At 48.3% G+C, this 22,042-nt stretch overlaps 1 protein-coding gene across 1 annotated transcript in view; it reads left to right on the top strand.

The window, feature by feature from the left end:
* Positions 1-1,377: 1,377 nt before the first annotated feature.
* Positions 1,378-22,042, top strand: part of C4H6orf89 (chromosome 4 C6orf89 homolog) — a 28,714-nt gene continuing 8,049 nt past the window's right edge. The window contains exons 1-3 of the mRNA XM_065402732.1: positions 1,378-1,452; positions 6,696-6,903; positions 10,378-10,543. Of these exons, the coding sequence (XP_065258804.1) occupies positions 1,448-1,452; positions 6,696-6,903; positions 10,378-10,543 (379 nt within the window). The 5' untranslated portion in view covers positions 1,378-1,447. The remainder of the gene's footprint in view (positions 1,453-6,695; positions 6,904-10,377; positions 10,544-22,042) is intronic.

The raw sequence follows: 22,042 nt of genomic DNA, 5'->3' as shown, positions 1-22,042 counted from the left end.
GAGGGAGATGGTGCATGGACAAAGCAAAGGCATAGGAGGAAAGTGGGTGAGGTTGAACAGTGACTGGGGAAGGTAAAAATATATGCACGGCAAGGGTACTTAGAGCAAAGTAGGGAGTGCTGTGGGTGGTCGAGGCAGCTGGGCAGAACCTGGGTGGGGGGAGCTGTGGAGGGCAGAGCAGCAGGGGGGCTGGAACAATTTCTATAGTGGGGGTGCTAAGAGCCATTGAACCAAACTGTCAACCCTGTATATCATGGAAACCACTTCAAGCCAGGGGGTGCGGCAGCCCCCTCGCCCCTGTAGTTCCAGCACCCACGCAGAGCAGTCAGGCAGGAGATGTGTGGGTGACAGGCAGGGCCGGCTCTAGCTTTTTTGCCGCCCCAGGGCGCCGGGGGGGAGGGCGACCGGAGCCCTGGGAGGAGGGCGGCGAGCCCCGGCGGGGGCTCCGCTCTCCCCCCAGCGGCCGGGGGGAGGGCAGCGAGCCCCGGCCGGGGCTCGGCTCTCCCCCCCCCCCCGCGGCCAGAGCGCCGGGGGCAGGGCGGCGAGCCCCGGCTGGGGCTCGGCTCTCCCCCCGGCGGCCAGAGCGCAGGGCGGCGAGCCCCGGCAGCCGGGGGGAGGGCGCGGGGGGGAGGGCGGCCAGAGCGCCGGGGGGGAGGGCGGCGAGCCCCGGCTGGGGCTCGGCTCTCCCCCCGGCGGCCAGAGCGCAGGGCGGCGAGCCCCGGCAGCCGGGGGGAGGGCGCGGGGGGGAGGGCGGCCAGAGCGCCGGGGGGAGGGCGGCGAGCCCGGCTGTGGCCCCGCTCTCCCCGGCGGCCCGAGCGCCGCGCCGCCCCCCTCCAGGTGCCGCCCCAAGCACCAGCTTGGTTGCCTGGTGCCTGGAGCCGGCCCTGGTGACAGGGCAATTGGCGAGGGGGTGGGCAGCACGGCGAGTGGCTGGGCAGTCTGGCAGAGGGTGGGTCACTGGGGGTGGCAGGGCAGGGGGTGGGGAGGCCGCGGGGTGGGTAAGATGTGGTGGAGGTGGGGCGGTGGGGTGGGGCAGAGGGGCACCATGGGATGGGGCGCAGTAGAGGTGGGACAGTGGGGCAGCACATAGGGGCAGAAGGTGAGGTGGGGCTGGGGCAGTGGGGTGAGAGGGCACAGTGGGGCAAGGGGCATGGTGGGGTTGCGCAGTGGGGCAGAGGGTGCAGTGGGGCGAGGGGCGCAGTGGGGCAGAGGGGGCGGAGGGGGCGGGGCAGAGGCCGGGGGGGCGCGGTGGGGGCGGGGCAGTGGGGCAGAGGACGCGGTGGGGGCGGGGCAGAGGCCGGGGGGGCGCGGTCGCGGCTGGCAGGCCCGGGGCAGCCTTGGCGGCGCTGCGCAGCTCCTCGCGCCCGAGTCCCGGCCAATCTGCGGCCTCGGCAGCAGGAAGCAGGAAGCGCCGGGCGGAGGCAGGAGCAGCCGGGCCTGAGCGTGGATGGGGTGAGGGGCACAGGAGGGGAGGGGTCACGGGGTAATGGGGGGGCAGAAAGGGAGCGGCCCGGGAGTGGTCAGGAGGCAGAGGGGTAATGGGGGGGCAGGAAGGGAGGGGGGAAGGTCGTGGGGCAGAGGGGAGGGGTACTGGGGTAGGAGGGGGGCAGAGGGGAAGGTAATGGGGCAGGAGGAGTGGTGGGGCAGAGGGGACGGTACTGGGGAAGGTCCTGGGGCAGGAGGGGTGGTGGGGCAGAGGGGAGGGTAATGGGGCAGGAGGGGGGCAGAGGGGAGGGATACTGGGCAGAGGGGCAGGAGGGGGGCAGAGGGGAAGGTAATGGGGCAGGAGGGGTGGTGGGGCAGAGGGGAAGGTAATGGGCAGGGGGATGCGGAAGGGGGGTAACTGGACATGGAGAGAGGCAGGAAGGAAGGGGGGCCTCAGAGGGGTGGGGTTACTGGAGGGAAGGAGAGGGCAGGGGAGGGCAATGGGGATAGTGAAGGGGGAGCCTGGGTCAGGGGCAGTGAAGGTGCTGGGGGCAGGGCAGAGGGGTGAGCCTGATGGCCCAGGTGCACCTGGCAGGTGGAGGTACAGACGGATTCCCAGGGCACCCTACCCATTTGCTGCAAATCCCAGTTAGGGAGCCCATGTGCCCTTGCACCAGCTGCTGGGTGTCATAGTTCCCTTTTTACCCCTGCTGCGCTCCAACTGTGGAAAAATGAGAAGCGTGGAGCAGAGAAAAGGCCTTGGCCTTAGTTCAAAAGCCAACTTGCAAGTGTTTGTGCTGCAGCTCTGGGGTGGGGGGAAGTGATCCCTTAAAGGGGGTACCCTCAGGCAAGGAAGGTCCAAAATTTCAGTATTGTACCAAAATACAAAATTTCAAGCAAACCTGGTGTCAGCAGAAGTAATCTAATTAAGGAACAAAATTTCAAGGCAATATTTAGGGGGTTTGGGGGGGGGGGGGGGCTTTCAACTTATTGCTGTCGTGTTTTGCAATCCAGCATGCTATCGCATGAGAGCCAAATGCTGACAAGGGCTCTGATGCTGCAGTTGGAGCCCTGCCCCCATGCAAAGCCCCATGGTCTTAAACGGGGCTCTGTGCGGACTCAGGTACAGGATGGGGTCTAGCTTTTTTTTCCCTATTGCTCATGCAGAGTGAGGCACAGATGGGAAACCAACAGCATAAATGGTGACATGTAAATTTGATTTTTAAAATTTGTTCAGATTTAACATCCTTGGGTCTTATTAGTAATGTAGGTGAGGAAACTTGTCTTTCAAAACAAACAACGAGGAGTCCGGTGGCACCTTAAAGACTAACAGATTTATTTGGGCATAAGCTTTTGTGGGTAAAAAACCCACTTACCACAAAAACTTATGCCCAAATAAATCTGTTAGTCTTTAAGGCGCCACTGGACTCCTGGTTGTTTTTGTGGATACAGACTAACACGGCTACCCCCTGATACTTGTCTTTTAAAAATTATTTTTAATCCAATAACATCTCTTTTAAAAATAGATTGCCACTTAAACCCAGATTCTGCAAACACTTATGCACACGCTTAACTTTCAGCATTGAAGTCAATGAGACTGCTCACATGCATGAAGTTGAGCAGATGTTTAAATGTTTGCAGGATTGGAACCTAAGGGCATGATCCTGAATAGAGCCTTGCAACCCAACCCGAACCTGATGGGACCTGACTACAGGTGGCTGGCCCAGGTCTGGTCATCTCTGATCACCTCTTCCTGCCTGTGGGCTCGGCGGGTTGTTCTACTGTGTGCCTCACTTCTGCTGGCCGCCACATCAATATGCTGTGTATGCTGGGGCTCCTGTGTAGTGACAAGTCACACCCCCTCTCCTGCTGCAGGAGGTGGCCAGAGATGGATTGCCGGCACCAGGCATAGGGAGTGGGAAGCCCCCACCAGGCCGAGCCCCAAGGATGAGGCAGCACAGGCTCAGGGTGAAATGTCGGGTTTGGGTCTGTAAACCTCTCAACACTCTCAGGTTGGGTTTAGGTCAGTTGTCCTTCGCTCGGGTTTGGATCCTGGTCCAGCTTTAAATTTAGGCTTGAGCAGACCTCTAATCCTGAAAATACCTGCATGTAAATCACTTTAATCTCGTACATAAATGCAGGATTGGAGCTTTAAACTATAAATTCTTTAGTTCAGGAACCTTCCCTGCTGCTGTGTTTGTACATCACCTAGCACAATGGGTCCCTGATTGTCACTGGTTCACTACCATAAATAAGTACTAAATAATAGTAATAATTAATAACAGTAAACCTGATGGCTTTCCAATTAAAAAAAGCCAAAACAAAATGTAAAGACTTTTATTTCTCTAGTAGGCGTAGCCGTATAAGATATAGATGCTTTATTTCCTACATGTATATAGCAACTAAGTAGAAGAGTTAATCTGTCATTCTTATTTCATAAATCATGTTGCATTGATCGGAAAGTAAATAATGGATGGATGTTTTTGAAGGCATCATTTATTTTAAAACAATGTTAGAAAAGGATTTTATTTTCCAGCAGGGAACACAGATTACTGTTGACTTTTGTTAAGGAAATGTGAAAGGTTTTCAATGGTAGTATATGATTTGTAGGTGTCATCTTCAATTATGCTCCCTAATAGTGGATACTCCTATAGAGGGGGCTAGTCTTATGACCTATCTCAGCATTTTTGACACTGATGATCTTCTGCTACTAGGGAAAGGAGAAAAATTGCATGATGTGACACTTACTGTAAGGATATCTGTTGGGAGCTGCTGCAGGGAATTGCTGTCAGCAGTTACAAAACAAGTGCTCAATTTTGCAAGCTCTGTGTGCACAGCTCTCATTGAATTCACTGGAATTCTTTACGTGGAAGGCTCGCAGGATTGAGCTCTGGCATTTCAGCAAATGATACAAAGAGCTATACAGGAGCTACAGAGAAGCCCAATGACCTTTCAATCCATTTAGTACATCACTTGCGGTTCCAGTGCCAAGGCAACTAGAACAATCATAGAAGTTGAGCAAAGACAGTTTAATTCTCTGCAGATGCTCTGGCTCTTGCTTAGTTTGTGAATCAGTGTATTATATAGACTGACTGAAAGAGTCAGTAAAATAATAATATTTTTATGGAGCCAGCTGTTTGTAAAGCAGCTAGCACACAAGTAGAAAAGGTACCTTTCCTAGAGAGCTTGCACTCTACAATCTAATCTTCCCCATGCTAGCTCCTGGATGTAGGGTGGGCTTCACAAAGGTGCTTAGGCTCCTAACTCCCATGAAATCAATGAGAGTTAGGCACCTAAATACCTATGGGAATCCCACCCAGAATGCTTACTACTCAATGGTGCTACTCATAAAAGTAAGAACTAATTACATCTTGTAGTATACATTTGCCTGATCAGGTCATAAATAAGCATGAGGAATGGAGAATGGCATATGACAAGAAGCAGAGCAAACTGGCAGTGTGGTGTAGCATATATCCCATTCCATCATTTATTTTTTTTATTTATTTTTTTAAAGATTGCTTGTTAGTGTTTCTGATAGTGCAGGAATGGAGGGTAGAAATGTCATCACTTGGTTCTAGTTAATTGCTAAAGCTGGCAGGCTAGGAAACATTTTCAGATGACTACTTTAAGGACAACCAGATTTCAAATTTGGTTGCCTAACAAGGAAATGTGATTTCTTGAATCTTTTTTTCTTGTGGGGGGAGGATTAGCAAAAATGAGTTGCTATTTAAAATGATATTTGCTTCACTGTGTGTCGTACTGCCCTTTGCGCCCTCAAGGACAAGCTGCCGAATTGATCTGTGGTTTTTAAAATACCGGATGAGTTGAGCGATTGGTCAGTGAATACATGTGTAATTAGCCATGTACGCTGGTCTCATAATAATGCTGTAGGGGGTGTATCAGACTGAGCGGAGCCAGAGGAGGAATTTCATGACATCGTGGACAAGCTATCCGCTCCTGCTGTTGGGTGGTGTTGAGAACAAAAGTGAGGCAGGAGCCCTGTTTCTGTTCTCCGCCTGGGGTGAGCCTGAAACAGTCTGCACACCTAGGATTTTCACATACAGCCCAGCACGGAGGGTGCTTTCCTGCATGTGATTAAACTTCCTCTCTCCAAATAGATTTTTGGTTGCCCTAGGCTAGTGGATAATAGAATTTTCCAAGCTCAAAATTAAGAGCTAGGGGAAGGCCCTATATCCAGTCCCCTCCCCTCCAGTGCAGGATATTCACAAGTTTTTATGTGACTCTCTAATGATGGAACTGTTACAATCCGAAAAGGCTTATTTCCTTATGTCTTTCTACAGCCCATCCCCATTGTACAGTGCACAGTAGAGTGGAGTGCTGATCCATGCATCCGATGAAGTGGGTTTTTTACCCACGAAAGCTTATGCCCAAATAAATCTGTTAGTCTTTAAGGTGCCACCAGACTCCTCGTTGTTTTTGCCCTCAAAAGCCATTTTGTCTCTTTCTTGTATTTGCGATGAGTTTCTCACTGTAGTACTTGGTTGTATAGAGATGCTATATGCGAATCAGTTTCAAGGAAACATAAAGGAAGAGCTTACTACTGGGAACTCTTATTTGCAGCTAGCAGATGTCGTATTGCCAATACCCAACAACGAGCTGGCCTTGGAATTAAATTGCAAGAATTTAAAATTGTGACCCTCCACTCACCCACCTGACTTATTTTTAACAAGAAAGAGGACAGAGGGACAAGGGATTCAATGATCAAAAGATGTGCCTGGTTAAAATAAGTGACTCACAAAAGCTATAACAGAAGAAAGCTTTGCCAATGCACATGCTTATTGTCTTCCATAGTGTTGACAGTGACCTTCAATGAGCAGTACGCTTTATGGGCCAGATCTTCAGTTTGGGTAAATGGATGTAGCTCTATGGATTTCAGTGAAGCTACACCTGTTTACACCAGCTGAGGATCGGGCCTTTTATCTCCATTGTCTGCCTAGTATCCTTATTAAATCCCATGACCCATAAGGCTATAGTTTCTTCTTTCTTATGATCCCTAGGAGACGCAGATGAAGCAAAGGAGGTTAAGACTGCAGCTAACTGCTTTCAGACGAACTCCCTTGATGTTTGAATGAACTATTTCTTTCTTTCGCGACAACCAGCTTTGTAGCTGTGCTGCCGTCCTTTCTCATTGAACCTTGAGGATGTGCACCTTTCTGTGGAGGGTGGCCTTGGGCTGTGTGTGTGTGTGTGTGGTGATGGGGAGCTTCTGAAGGTTTCTTGTTGCTTGACTGTGTTCAATCCCCTCTCAGGGATTTTTCACTGGTGGCCATGGAGCTTTCTGCCAGCGAACCCAGCATTTATGACAAGCTATCGGAGACCATTGACCTGGTGAGGCAGACTGGACACCAATGTGGAATGTCAGAAAAAGCCATTGAGAAGTTTGTCAAGCAGCTCTTGGAAAAGAATGAGCCCCAAAGGGGACCCCCCCGGTATCCTCTCTTGATGGCTCTCTACAAGGTAAGCCATCTTTCTGAGCTGCAGGGATGGGAGATGTTGACGCTTATACATACATGCCTTTTGAGGGTTTGATGTTCTTCCTCTACATAATGGCAACTGAGGCTTGTATTTCCCCATGATTAAATAATAAAGGCACAACAGCAAACTATCCCAATGAGAAAGAAAGGAAGGAAGGAGGTAGTTGTCCTGTTCTACTTGACACTACTGAGGCCTCAGCTGGAGTACCCTGTCTAATTCTGGGTTCCACACTTTAAAAAAGATGTGGGCAATTGGAGAGAGTCTAGAGAAGAGCAACCAACGTGCTAAAAAGTTTAGAAAACCTGACTTATGAGGAAAGGGTTAAAAAAAAAAAACCCACCACCTGGGCATGTTTACTCTTGAGAAAAGAAGAGTGAAGGAGCGGACCTGATAACAGTCCTCAAATATGTTAAGGGCTGTTATTAAGAGGACAGTGATCAATTGTTCTCCATATCTGCAGACGGTAGGACAAGAAGTAATGGGCTTCATCAGTAGGGATGAAAGGGAGATTTAGGTTAGATATTAGGAAATACTTTCTAACTATAAGAATAGTTAAGCACAAATAGTACTCCTGGGGGAATTCTGCACCAAAAAAATTAAAATTCTGCATATTTTATTTGTTAAAACAACACAACATAATCACTCCAGTTTCAATTATTTTGGTAATTTATTTCAAAATACCCGTCAACAAATATGTCAACAATACAGACAACAGCAAGAAAGATTCCCCCAGGAGTAGAGGGTTAAAGAAACCCTTACAACAACCCAGTTCCAGTTGGGTGGGTAGGGGGTGGGGGACGGCGCTGGAGAGGACTGTGTAGGGCGCACAGACACCAGCACCCCCCTCCCCAAAGAGCCCAGCCGCGGGGCACCCTCTGCCTTGACACTATCACCCCTTTCCCCCCACAGATTCCAGCCACAGGGCAGCCCCCAGCCCAGAGACCAGCATCCTCTTCCCCCAGAGACCAGCAGTGGGCACACCCAGAGGCCAGACACCAGCACCCTCCTCCCCCTAGAGCCCAGCCACGGGGCACCCCACGGCCCAGACACCAGCACTCCCAGAGCCTTTATTACCCCCAGCTTCTTTACTGTTCTGCCAGGGGACATGGTGTGGTGCAGCCCAGCTCTTCCTCACTCTTTGCCAGAGCTGGGTCTTCAGGGCCCTCTCCCATCCCTGGCAGAATGAGGATCAAGCAGAGCGAGCAGCCACCAGCCCAGCTAGGCTGGGCGCTCCGCTTACTGCGAGCTGGACTCTGCAGAATCCAGCGGCCCATCTTGGCAGCCAGCAGCTCTGCAGGCCCAATTCTGCGGGGGAAACTGAATCCTGCAAAATTCTGCATTGCGCAGTGGCGCAGAATTCCCCAAGAGTAAAATAGGCTTCCAAGGGAGGTTGTGGAATCCCCTTCTTTGGTGGTTTTAAAGAACAGGTGTCGCAGTGCTTGAGGTTATTTGGTCCTGCCTCAGTGCAGGGAGCTGGACTAGATGACCTTGTGAGGTCTCTTCCAGCCCTACATTTCTGTGATTCTATGATTTTCTTGAGGAGACTCTCTGACTTTGCTATAACTAGCCACGTATCCCTGCACCCATTCTCCAGTGAGATTGCTTGAAGGAGATATGTTGACTGAGCTTTGGAACTGCCCCCAGTGTGTTGAAAGACGAGTGTCTAGGCATCCCCCTCTTAAAGAATGCGGCTCCGCCTCTGAGCTAATGAAAACTCATCACATCAGCACTTTTAGTGGAAACTTTAGTTTCCTAGTGTGATTGATATAGAGCAGTGGTTCCCAAACTGGGGTTCACAAAGTGTTACAGGGGGTTCTTGGGAAAAAATTCCCTAATGGCGGACAGAGCTGTCCATAGGGACCCCGGGCAGCATGGGGCAAGCAGTCCGGAGCCTCTGGACTTCCAAGAGCTAAGCAGATCAAAGCAAGCAGATCTATCACACTGAGGAGATTTAAACTTCAAAACTCCTTATAAGAAATGGAAAGGGAGGTGGATATTTTTTGCTGTTTTTAAAATAAATAGGCAGCTAGTATTGTTTTTTAAATTATTATGAAGAACAAGTTTAAGCTTTGTTGTAACGTGCGTTGTTTGCCTGGACTGCTCAAGACCTGAATGCTTGTGTAGGAGGAACTCTGAGCTGGTTTCTTAAATATCTTTATGCTGTTTCACATCTGATACTCCTTGATGAAACATAGGAGCCTTGTCTTATAACAGACTTATTCAAAGTGATACAAGCTACGAAAGTGTGATCTTGGAAGAGTGTTGCCGTTTTCATAATGTAAAATAAAAATAAATAAATATAAAATACTCTAATGATAAATAATAAATAGTGTGTAATAAAATGTGTTTTTATGATATGCTTATATTTCCAAGATCGCTACTTTTTATAATTTACACTCAGGTAAAGGAGAAAATCCCTGGAAATATTCATTTTTAGGAGGGGGTTCGTGAGACTTGACATTTTAGTGAAAGGGGTTCACGGGTTGTTAAAGTTTGGGAACCACTGATATAGAGGAAGGATGGGACTTGTGGTTAAAGCTCAGGGTAGGGACTCAAGAGATCTGGGTTGTACTCCTGGCTCTGACACAGACTCCCCATTGACCTTGCACCTGTCTGCATCTGTTTTCTCATCTTAAAATGGAGATGCACCCCTCAAGAGGTTTAATGTTGGGAAAGTGCTTTGAGATTCTTGGCGGGAAAGTGCTACATAGTTTCAAAGTAGGGTATTTATTGGGTAGGGGTGGTGGGTAAGGAGACAATTCCCAGTAGGGAGTGGTCAGATATTTGCTACAATGATGAGAAATTTCCCATTAAAAATACTACTGGATATAATTTTATTGTCCTCTTCTACAACGGACTCTAAAGATTTTTTTGCCATCAAAAGAAGTCCAGTTTTGTCATTCCCAAGAATACACAAATGCTACATAGTGAGACGGCGGGGGGGTCTTCTGGTTTGTATTCCTAGTTCTGTCAACTCACTGTGATTTCTTTGGGGTTTATTTTGGCTGATTGTACCAATGAAATAACTTCACCAGAGTGTTTTGAGGCTTGGTTAATGCTTGCAAAGTGCTTTGAAATCCTTGCATAAAAGATGCTATGGAAGTGCAAAATATCTGATTAGAGACTAGGAGTCTAGAACTGTTTATGGAGATCCCTGGCCTTTCTGATGGAGAATGTTAGTATTTAAGTGTTAAAAACAGCCCCCCATGTCTGCAGATGTTTGTTTAAATACCAATTATCTTCATTCTTGTACAGCTCCAGTGAACGGAACTGAATGAGAAGTCTATACCTGCATGTGACTAGCATTGCTGTTTAAATGAGGTGTCTCAGTGGAAGTTAAAACACGCACAGCTCAGACACTAGAACCCTTCTTCATACCTGGACGGAAAAAGTTTCCATTCTGAAGACGTCTCCTTCTTTCAGTGTAATTAATCACTTGCCTGTCTTCTCTCACAGGGCCTGCTTACCCTGGGCTTAATCTTGCTAACTGCGTACTTCGTGATGCAGCCGTATAGCCCTTCGCCACCTGAAACCACGCTCTCCAGAACCCATGCCTGGGGCTTCCTCGTCGGTCACATCCGGCTGCTGTCTTTGCCTATTGCCAAGAAGTACATGCTGGAGAGTAAGGAAATAATTTCTTTGCTGTTGCTTAACAGATGTGGTGAGGCCGGAAAGACAGTTGACTCCAAGTTGAATAGTAACTGCACACGCCTGCTGAATATTTCACTTTCCACCAAACTAATAACACTTTACTGTGATTGCACCAGTCTTGTTTCTAGCACCGTATTTACACGCAGTCTGTTTTATCAGTAGCCAGAGCATGAAGTTAGCCTGAATAAGATTCCCACAAGCAGTTTCCAGTGTCTAGATCTGGGCTGGGGTGTATCTTCTCTATTAACTTTTTATATCAAATCCTTCTCTTCTTCTAGTACCAAAGGCCCTGGTGGAGAAGTTCACTTTCCCTCTACCAGCATATAAAAACAGTGTCCTTGCTTGAAGTGACTCAGTAAGGTACTCAGATATTGCAGTGATAGATCGATTTCCCCGTAAATGCTGCCTCTTCGTTCTCGGTTAAGTAAGTGGGAGGTAGCTTTGTAAATCGAAGACCCCTGCAGTTCTGATTGGTTTAGGGAAAGGCAAGCTTTGCCCATTAGTGTGTTGGGAGAAGACTCTGGGCTTAATAACTGCAGCTTTTGTACACCTAGAACTCCCAGGGAAGTCAATGGCAGTTCCATGCATGGGATAGCTAGAGCATTGAATCCCTGAGTAGGTTTGTCAGTGTCACAGTGATGAACACAGTGTAAATGCCTGGATAGACATAATAGGAACGGAAAAGTTTGTGCTAAGTTCTCGTTTCCATTCTAAGTCAATTTCCACCAACCCAGCGGGACCGTGGGTGGGCAGTAGCATAGGGTCCTGTGGTAATTTTGATAAATCCCTCCTCCAGACTCCAGTAATGGCAATAAAGTTTTCAGTTATTCTAACTGAGAAGGTGGCGTGATAGTGATTGTCTTGCAGCCCATTGTAAAGCAAAGGCTCAAGTTCTTGCCCTGAGTTGGTTTATATTTAGCGGCAGCGGTTCATTGTGTTAGAGTTCCATTATCTGGCTTTGAACTTCCTGTATCCGCTAAAAAGGATCCTCTGAAATGCCAGCTCCATTCTGCCTTTTCTCTGAGTGTCTCTCTCTGTTCCGTTGACATAAACACTAGACGGGCTATTGATTGAATCCCAAGTGGGTGGGTCATGGTATCCCTCGTTCATTTCCTAGCTTGCAAATTGGGATTTCATGGGCAAAAAAACCAGAGGAGAGGCCTCTGATTCCACGCTGGCATTGGTAGCCTGCTTATCTAACTCTCCCTACGTGTACTTGCAAAAATGTCCTTCATGCCAGTAAAATGTGTCTCAACTTCTCTGCTGGAAAGAGAAACATGTCAGCTAGTTCTAGGCTTTCAATTTTTTTTTAACTTGATCTAGTTAATAAAATGCCAAAATACTTTCAGATGCTGCAATTTGTATGTACGTGGTTGTCTTGAGTGGGGAAAGGACAGTAAGGTTTCCTGACATTGTGGGGAATATCTAGGAAAGAGGCGAAGTCCCAATTCAGCTTCTGTTGAAGTCAATGAGCATCTTCCTATTGAGTTCAGTGGGAGCTGGATCAGCCTTTTTATGTTGGGGTGAATGGTAGGAGATGGAAAGGCATCCTAAGGGAATAGGAAAAGCCAGGGACTCTGGGAAGTTGGGAGAAGTTGTTAAAAATGTTTAAGTACCATAACTTTGCATGGATTTTAAGTCTATTCTAGATGGTGAAGCAGTGTGGTTTGACTAAAGGCCAAGGAGTCAAAGATAACCCCCCAGGCTTTGCAGATCAAGTGCTGTGGGACTGTTTCATTTTGGGGGGGTTATTTTTGTGTGCCACCTATGTGGTAACCATAGCACCCAGACTTGAGCTCTGCAAGGTAGGTTTAGTGTCTCTGCCCACTTCAGGAATAGGGATGTCATCTCTCATTGGAGCTGTCTCTTGGAAGAGGGAGCTGTGTATCCAGGGCGGCCGATGTTGATTGCTGAGGTGGCGTGTACATGAGCAGTGCTGGTGATTGGCGGTTTCACAGTGCTGCAGTGTGATTGGGGCCGTATAAAAAATAGTGCAGAGAAGCTAAAACAAGGGAGAGCTTGGGAGATAAAGAGGGAATTCAGGCAGTAGCTGGTGTCCACAGCCCACTGCTGGGAGACCACCCCTTAGTTGATCAGTGCCGCAGACCTTCTCCGACCCCTTCCAGCCTGGCAATTTGATGGGAAAATCCAGCTGACTTGATGTTCCCTGGAACCTGTAAACACGCCTAGCTCCATTTTCCTGCCCAGTGCTTCTGTAGGAAGTGTAGTTCACAGCTTGGCTAGTCACTGTTGCTACAATTCCCACACAGGATAGATAATAAAAGGGAAAGAAGGCTGCTGCTTGTCTCGGCAAATGGAATACTGGACACCCTGATAATTAAAAAACGTTAATAGCTATGGTTTGACCAAGAGGAAACCAGTTTAGGGGCCTAAAATATTCTGCCAGTGACCTCTGTGGAGGGGCCAAGTGTCTGGGATGAGTTCTGATTTTCTTTCAAACTTATAGCTTCATGAGTTCAGTGGAGCCTCTTTTAAATCTCTCTTCATGTGCTGTGCTTGACTTAACTAAAAGGGCAGTGGGGAGAGAAAATAGCAGTACATGTGTGTTGGAGGGATGTCACCACTGAGGGAGAGGAGTCATTTAGGGTAGTAGGTGGAGCAATGAGATAGGAGAAAGGAAACAGGCCGAAAGTTAGGAAATGCAGTGAGATCGAGAGACTGGAATAGTCTCCAAGCAAGGCAGAAGCACCGTCCCTTTGGACATTTAAAACTGGGCAACATGCTAGCCTGAGACACATGCTAGAAAATATATTGCAAGGATCTTGCACTGGCAAAGGAGGAAGGAAGGTGGCACAGTTAAGGCCCTTGACAGAGACTTGGGAGGTCTGGGCTCAAGCCTGGCTATGCTGCAGATTTCCAGTGTGACCTTGGGCAAGTCACTTATCTCTCTGGGTCTCAGTTTCCCCATCTGTAAAATGGGGATTTTAATCTACCACCCGTTGCCTGTTTTATCTATTTAGTTCTTTGTGGGTTTAGGGTTTCTTACTATGGGTACGTACTGTGCCTTGCATAGTGGAGCCCTGATCTATAGGCCCCACCCAACATGCACTGCTCCTGTAGTAATACTAGGGTGGAGTAGATGACCACGTGGGTTTTTCCCTCTTTGGTTTTTATGATTCGTTTAGCTCTGAGGCCCGTTTTGGGTTAAACTTTCAACATTCCCTTAGTGCTCCAGCCTTTCTTACTGCTTACTACAGGAAGGTCATAATGCTGAGTTTGTCATCCCACTCATTTCCATGACTGTAGGTTGTGATGGTCCTAAAGGCAGGATTAGGCCTTTGCTAAGAATGGCCCAAAAGGAGAAACTGTGCCAGGAGGCAAAAAGTGATAAAGCAGCTAAAGGGGAAGGAAAAAGGAGCGGAGAAAAATACTAACCAAGGGATCAGAGATCATTTTCTAGGGGGACTGATTATGACACCCAGAGTCTTTCACATCTTGGTCACCAGTTCAAATCCAGCTGAGGCTGATATTGATTGAAAGTCCCCTGTCAGGGGTTCTGAGGCCACTATAGGTATGTCTACGCTACACACTGAGCTCGGCTTCTGATTCACGTTTGAGCTCAAGACCCCCTTCCATGCACACACACATCAGTCTGTCTTGGGCCAGCAAGTACTCAGGGTCCTAGGACCCTGCTAGGGGGATGAGTCAGAGTCCAAGTCCCACTGTGACTCAGATCCAAGTCCTGACATTGTGCAGTGTGCACACAGCTCAAGTTGTAGACCAGAGTCAGGTGGTCTGCGTAGTGCAGTATGGATGTATGAGCACAGCTGGGAGCCCCAGGTCCAGCAATTGTTAACCCAGGTTTACAATGCAGTGTGGACGCTCGAGCATGGGCTTGGAAACACAGAGTTCACAAACCCGGGTCTCTCAGACCCATATTCAGTGTAGACGTACCTTATATGAAATAGGCCTGACAGCCTTGGTCTAGTTCTTGGTAGACAAACACTGGCCATGCAAAACCCACCAACCTAACTGGCACTATCACGGGCAGCGTCTGTATAGAGGCAAGAGGCTGCCAGGCGCCAGGGAGTGTTGTGAGGATGTGTGATAAGGATTGTGAGCCCCTCATACTATGGCAATGGGGGGGCCATACAAGCACCTAGTCAAAATAGATAGGCGCTCTTCCCATGGGCATGTGGATCTGATACATGGTAATGGATGGGATATAAATAGCTTGACAGACTGACCAGCTGGTTCTCATAAGGTTCCTTCTCCACCCCCACCCCTGCCCGCCACATCAAAGTAGCTGCATACCTCGGATATTTTTATTCTCATTTCAATGTGAATTTAGATGCCAGATTGACAGCTGTGGATGGCTGAACCCTTCTCAACAGAACAGGTGCAGCCTGGGCTGCGTCAGCTCAAGCCTCCTTCACACAGCCTGCTTGCCTGCCACATACCTGCCTTGGAAGGAGCCACTCTAGGGGCAAGTGGATAATCCACTGTCAGTGACCCACTAGTGGTGTTCTTTGTGATGTGGATTCCTGAGAAATGGCCTGAGACCCAGTTCGCCAAACTCATTTCACACAGGTCCCCAAACAACCTTCAGATTGTTGTTGTATTACTGTGGTCCCAGGAGTCCGAGTCATGGGCCAGGACCTCGTTGTGCTAGGTGCTGTCCAAACACAGAACACAAAGCTAGTCTCTGCCCCAAGATGCCCACCCGGGGATGTTAATAGCTTTCAGTCACAACTCAGGCTGGATTTGAGCCAGCAAACTTGAGGGAGAAGGTTCCATTGCCCGTTTACGATCTCCTGAGCTGCCCAGCTCACCGCAACAACTTTCTCTTTGGACGCTTATTTTCTGCTTCACGTTTTGGTCGCATACTAAAATGAAAAGAATAGTGAATATGTTCCACCCTCTCCATTTCCCATAGGAGCCCTCAAGTTGTCCGTGAATCACTTGGACACAACAAAGGGTTGTTTATTGTGTGTGTGTGTGTATTTAAATTTTCAGTGGGTTGGAACTTTATTCTCAAATCTTTCTGCCCCCCAAATTGTTAATGAAAACCTCAAGGATTATATCCTTTTCTGAATGGTGTTTATGCTAATATTACCTGCTATCAGGTCCACTAAATGCTCCCCTCAACGTGCTTTGCAACTGCATTTTATTTGGTGTGAAGGCAGCCACCCCTGAGATGAAACAAACAAGTCCTGTATCATTGCGCCTGTGGTAAAATAATCTTCCTTGGTGTTTCTGCCATGAAATTGAATGAAATGCCCATGTTGGCAGGAGGAGCTACCCTTATCTAGGGCCTGATCCTGACTGAGCATCCTCTACCCTGATTGAAATCAATGGGATCTGCAGGTGCTCAGCACTTCCGAAAATCAGGCCCAAGACGTCTCATGCAGGGCACACACAAACTGCAGCATATAAGATCAGAGGCTGCTCGTGGAAACGTTAGCCCATGTGACTCTCCCCAGACCACAGAGGGGAGTAGGTGTTGGAGGTGAGATTAGAGTTTGGGAGGTCCTGGCTCCCAGTCCTGTGCTCAGACTACCAGGCCACGTAGATCGGAGGAGTCTAAAAATCTATTAAAACAGATTGTGGATGAAACTGATCAAAAATCAGCCTTGCCATGGTTGTCATGTTTAAGCAACAAAATGTAACTGAAGTGTGGTTATCATGTTGCAGAGCTCCTCTCCGGTGCAGTTGAGTGCTAAGTGTGGGACAGATCACAGAGGGAGTGGTTAGCTGGCCCTGAACAGTTGGGAGAAAGTACAACAGCAATGTTTGTCTTTTGGCTGGCCACCTCCAGTTTTGCTTGAGGCTTATTTGGCTCCCAACCATGTTCCAGCTTCCCTGTGAGCTTAACCCTTTCCAGAGCAGCCTTTGCTGGGCCAGCCACCCACAGATGTCTGTGTCTATGGGATTTATATGGCCCTGATTACTGTAACATCTGAGCACCTCACAATCTTTAACATATTTGTCCTCACAGCCCCCTGTGAGATAGGGCAGTGCTATCATTATCCCATTTTACAGACAGAGGACTGAGGCGTTGAGGATATATCAATACTATAAGGGCTACAGCTGCATTGTAGCACTATAGCGTAGACTCTTGATACAGCGCCGAAAGGAGATTTTCCATAAATCCATCCCCTTCGAGAGGAAGTAACTAGGTTGACGGTGCCACATGACAAAACGACTTAGCAGCATTTACACCGAGACTTAGGTCAGCTTAACTGTGTCTCTCAGGGGCATGAATTTTTCTGGTGGAGCAGGAACCGAACCTGGGTCTCCCATGCCAGCGCACTGACCACTGGACCAGCCTTCCTTTCTACCATCAACCACAAACCTTGGTGAGAGACAGATGATGATTTTCATTCGCTTCCCAGCAAAAAGCACTTCTGCCTAATGGGGCACTCAGCTTTTGCACCAACTTCACTATGCCTCAGGGCTCCCTCTGAATCTTGTTGCTGCTGCGAGCTCTTGAGACATAATAGCAGACACATGTGTTGGCTCATGTTTTTAAAAATAAAGGAAAAGGAAAAGTCAGGCTGGCTTTGCAGTGAAGGGTGATGTAGAGTCTTCATATTTTTCAGCTTTACTTTGGCCCTCATTCAAGCAGTGGGATTGTTTATTTGAAATTGCTGACGGTAAACTATTATTTCGGGATTGTGGAATGCAGAAAACTTGCTATGTTTTTGCATTTGGAAGACTCCAGTATCTCTCCCATTCCCTGGCTCCTTCCTCCGCCCCGCTCCCCCTGCCCTTGTATGTTTGTTAGCGGAGGTTTCTGGGGGAAGCACTGATGTGCTACATCTGTGAATGATACCTGCCTCTCAGGGCTATTGTGAAGCTTCATGTGTGTGTTGTGATCCTTGGATGGAAGCAGCTATAGAATTGCAAAGTGGTGGTGTAATTTTCCTGTCCGAGTTGTGCTGGGAGTCGGCGTTGTGTATGCTGCCTTACAGGGCATCTGCTCATAGCTGGAGGTGCAGGGTGGAGTGGATTTCTTAAAGGGTCTTTCAGCCAACCAGAACGTTTATCTTTCAATGAACAGGTTAGTTGCTGCAGAATTGCCCTGCTTATTCTGATCACTTGTTTACATGAATTGTGAATCCGACCATTCAAATGAAATTGGAGATTTTATTTCCCCATTTTTAGTTGGATCAGAATGATTATTCAATCCCTCTAGCTATGAGTGAAAGATGTTCTTTGACCAGCCACTTGCCCATTGGTGAAATGTGTGACTTTGACCCATGAGACATTGACCCGTTTGACCCAGAACAAACCATAGGCTATTTTGTTAGCAGGTTTCCCTTGGTAGATGCTTCCCACCAGCTTTGAAGGGAGATGAGCTATATCCAAATTACCCAGAGATAGGGATGAGGATTGTGAGCGCTAGGCAGGGGCCATCTCTTTGTACTGTGTTTGTACAGTGCCTAGCAGAATGGGGTCTGGGTCCATGCCTGGGTCCCTTAGGTGCTAGTGCAATATAAAACAGAACCTGGCTTACGTGAGGAGAAGGTCAGGTTCCCTTAGGTACTCCCCCCCCCCCCCCCCAGATCCTGGGCTATGCCCGGGGAATGGGAGCACGGCTCAGACACCCCCTGAGAGGCAAACCCCTCCCATACCCCTGCTCACATGAGGGGTGCAGTGAGAGGGGCTCAGACTCCCCTAGAGGAGTAGGGGACCCCAGGTCCTGGCGCACACACACAAGGGGAGAATGTGGGGCTGACAGGCATCTCTGCCCCCATTCTCCCTTAGTTCCTCTGACACTCACCCTCTTGTCCCCTTCCCAGTGTCCCTCCTCCGACCCCTCCAACCTCCCCTACTGTCCATCCCCAGAATCCCCGCTTCCCAGAATCCTTCCTCCCTCCCCTGCCAGCAAGCTTTACGCGTCTCATTTCTTTTTTTTTACAAAAGTACTTTGATTACATTCCCCCAAAATGAACCCCCTGCCCCCCCCCGACACAGCCAGATTTTAGCAAGGTGCTTTCCCACCCTTCCCAGATTTCTGACTGAGATGAGACTTGACCTGATGCTGGCTGGGTAAGTTCTTGGAGATCAAAGGCTTACTGCTCAGCCCCTCAAGCTATTCAGCTGCCGTGAAAGTTTTCCACCTACAAATCCTGTTAGCCTCGCTGTCTGCACATGCTCAGTGATCTGTTTGGCGCTTGACCCTTACTCCAGAGCCCAACTGGAGAGCCAAATTCTTTCTAATAACATTCTGAATTTTGTTCCCCCACCAAGGGCTAGTGGGTACCATGTGCTCTGGGGGTAGCCCTCAAGCGAGTGAGAACCTTGTGTCAGGATGAGATCCAAGGTTTGATCCCTAGGTCTGGGCCAAAAAACATTGGCAGAATATACCTTTTCAGAAGCTGTTTATTTGGGAGGGGGGGCTGTATCTTTGGAACCCTTTGGTCAAGTGACCTCAAATTTGGATCACTACCCATACTCCGCACCCCCACGAAGCATCTGGATTTTAGAGCACTAAGAAGAGCCTTTCATAGAATATCAGGGTTGGAAGGGACCTCAGGAGGTCATCTAGTCCAACCCCCTGCTCAAAGCAGGACCAATCCCCAGATAGATTTGCCCCAAATCCCTAAATGGCCCCCTCAAGGATTGAACTCACAACCCTGGGTTTAGCAGGCCAATGCTCAAACCACTGAGCTATCCCCCCCCCCCCCCCAAACAGAAATGACCTCTCAATCTTAACTGTAGTGCAGCTAGTGCTCCATTGAAATAATAAACACTCCTGTGAAAATAGGCCTTTCTGAACTCATCTGATGTCTGCTGCACCAACATGGTCTCATTCGGACTTTATATTATAAATGACTGTGTTAATTTTTAGCCTAGTTTAAAAATCGTTTTATTTATGGAGGAAGGATGGTCCTTGTAGCAAAGATGTGATTTCTGGCCCTGGCTTGGCCACTGTCTTGCTGTGTGATTTTGAGCAAATCGCTTCATCTCCGTGCTCTTAGTTTCCACAGCTGTAAAATAGGGATGATCATTGCTTCCTTCCTCAGAGACTAAATTGCATTAATTAATTAATATCTGTAAAGTGCTTTGAGATTCTTAGGTGGCAGACTTTTCAGAGAGTCGTATTAGAGGATCTTACAGTTATGTAGTGCTTGTCATCCCGATGGACCCCAAAGCACTTTGCAAGCTGAATCATTGGGTATGGGATGTAGAAACTGCAGTAGAGACAGCAGAACAAAAATATACACCATACAAATGGGCGAGTGAGCCACTCGAGGGGGCGTAGAGGTTAGAAGTCGGCAGTGGTGCTAACGTGGCCGTTGGCTGGTTGTGTCTCAGAGGCAAGCACAGATGGGAGATGACTCTGGAATGGAGGCCAAAGGCATTTCAGTGCTGTCAGCGCTGGCTAGAGGAACTGAGAGCCTTTGTTTAGCCGTGCTCAATCTTGGCCCAGAAACAGGGTACCTAGCAACACCAAGATGAGGCCTGCATCCTTCCGCAGATTTAATGAAGCTGTTGTTTAACGCCGTAGTTTGTCCAGATAAAGGATTCTGGTCATAAGCATGAAGACAGGTTTCTGTGACTTTGGCCGCATATTCTTTTGCTGTCATGGCAATAGTGGTTCATTTAGAACAGAGACCTCACTTTTAGGTTAAGGGCTCCGTTCTGCAAAGCCCTACTTCCAGAAGGGCTCGTTAAACTAGCAGAAAATGACATCACAAGCTCCCGTGGCTGAAAGTTGAAGCAACTGGAAACATGGAGTGCATTTGTAACAGTGAGGGCAATTGACCATTGGAATAATTAGGGATGCAGTTGGAGTCTTCATCCCTTGCAGTCTTTAAATCAAGATCAGATGTCTTCCCAAAGGGTCTGTTCTAGCTCAGTGACAAGTTATTGGGCTCAGTGCAGGAATTCAAAATCCTCTGCAGGAAGACACAGTAGATGACCATAATGGCTCTCCTGGCCTTAAAGTCTGGGAAAATAGCCCCTTTTTCTTGTGATCTCTCCCATTGACGTCCATAAAAGTACTTGTGAAAAAGGCCTGCAAAGGTGAGTAAGGAGTTCTTGGGTCTCAAGCAATCATCAGAAATTGGAGACCCCCTCAGAAATTTGTTGGACTGTTCAAAATATTTCCCGTTGTGCAGGGGTCTCATTAAAGCCATTTTGAAAGGCCTGTGGTTTAAGCAGCTGTGTAGCAGTACGCAGATGTTGTTATGGAAGGATCAGCAGATGTCCATTTCAATCGCATCTAGTGCACCTAAAATCTGAATAGATAAATCATCCACTGGCTCGCAAAGCAACAGGATAGATGAGTCATTTTGCCATGCTTGTAGGGGTCCACCTCAAGCCTGAATTCGCCTTTGAATAGCCTTGGGTTAAAATTAGTCACGCTTATTCCACAGCTGATTGGAACCCAGATCTCTGAGGCTTATTTGTCGACCCACCCTGATTTCCACTGCTCTGGTACTTTCTGACAATGCAGCTCCCATCCTGTGAGGAGGCTGCAGTATTGGGTGGTGGTTATTGGAAACTGGCCAGCACAATAGACTTAGAAGGAAAAAAACAAAAATTGAGCACACAGCAAAACAGCATATAGACCAGCACTCTTTAAGGGCCTGATCCAAAGCACATTGAAATCAATGAAAAGACTCCTGTGGGTTCAGGTGGGTTTAGTGCTGTTACTGGTTAAGACTTCCTAGGACTTGTTCAGAGAGAGGAGGCAGGAAACCTAGAAGAAAATGTGTCTGAAACCAGGTTGGGAGGCTTCTTTGCTTGACTGTCTCGCTGCCGTGTCTGCTTGGTGCAGGGAGCTCTTTTCCATTCAGCATGAATGATGGGGGCCGTCCCTTTCTCTAAAGGCAGCATCTAGAACAGTGACTGCAAAAAGCTGGGACCTGATCTAAAGCCCATTGAAGTCACTGGGCGTCTTCCCATTGCCTTTGGAGCAGGTTTTCCAATGCGGAGAACTCATCTTCGGTCCACCTAGTAAACTGCCACTAGTTTGCCTAAAGGAGCTTTTCTGAGTCTTGGGTGCTTTGTGGGCCACTCGTGGAAAGCAAAGTCAGGGGTTGCCCCTAGCTCTTCGCATCATGGTGCTACAGAACTTTACAGGGTCCCTGAACTAGATTTCCGGCCTTGTCTCTCAGCCTGCTGCTGTTGACTGATGTTAAACCACAACACGGCGCCTTGACTAAGGAGAACGAGTTGGTGACTGGGGCCTTGCTCTTTCCATGTGAGTGGGCCGCCATTGACTTCATTGGGGTTCTACACAGGCACAAGGGTGGACCTGGGCAGATCCAATTGCAGGAGCAGTGCCCAAGCTTGTTAAGAACCTTTTAGTTTCCAATCCAGCTGTGCTGCACACAAGCCCTTATTGGCTTTGGCATTCATATGCATCTGCAGGTTTAAAGACCGTTGCATTCCTCGGTGAGGAGAGGGCCAAATACTGAGACATTTTGTGGAAATGTAAAAGAGGGTGGGGCGGTCATTTAAAACCGATTATAATTTGAACGACTTGTTCTGT

The sequence above is a fragment of the Emys orbicularis genome, chromosome 4 (genome assembly GCF_028017835.1).
Source record: "Emys orbicularis isolate rEmyOrb1 chromosome 4, rEmyOrb1.hap1, whole genome shotgun sequence".
Classification (NCBI taxonomy): domain Eukaryota; kingdom Metazoa; phylum Chordata; order Testudines; family Emydidae; genus Emys; species Emys orbicularis.
This window is presented reverse-complemented; position numbering and strand designations above follow the sequence as displayed.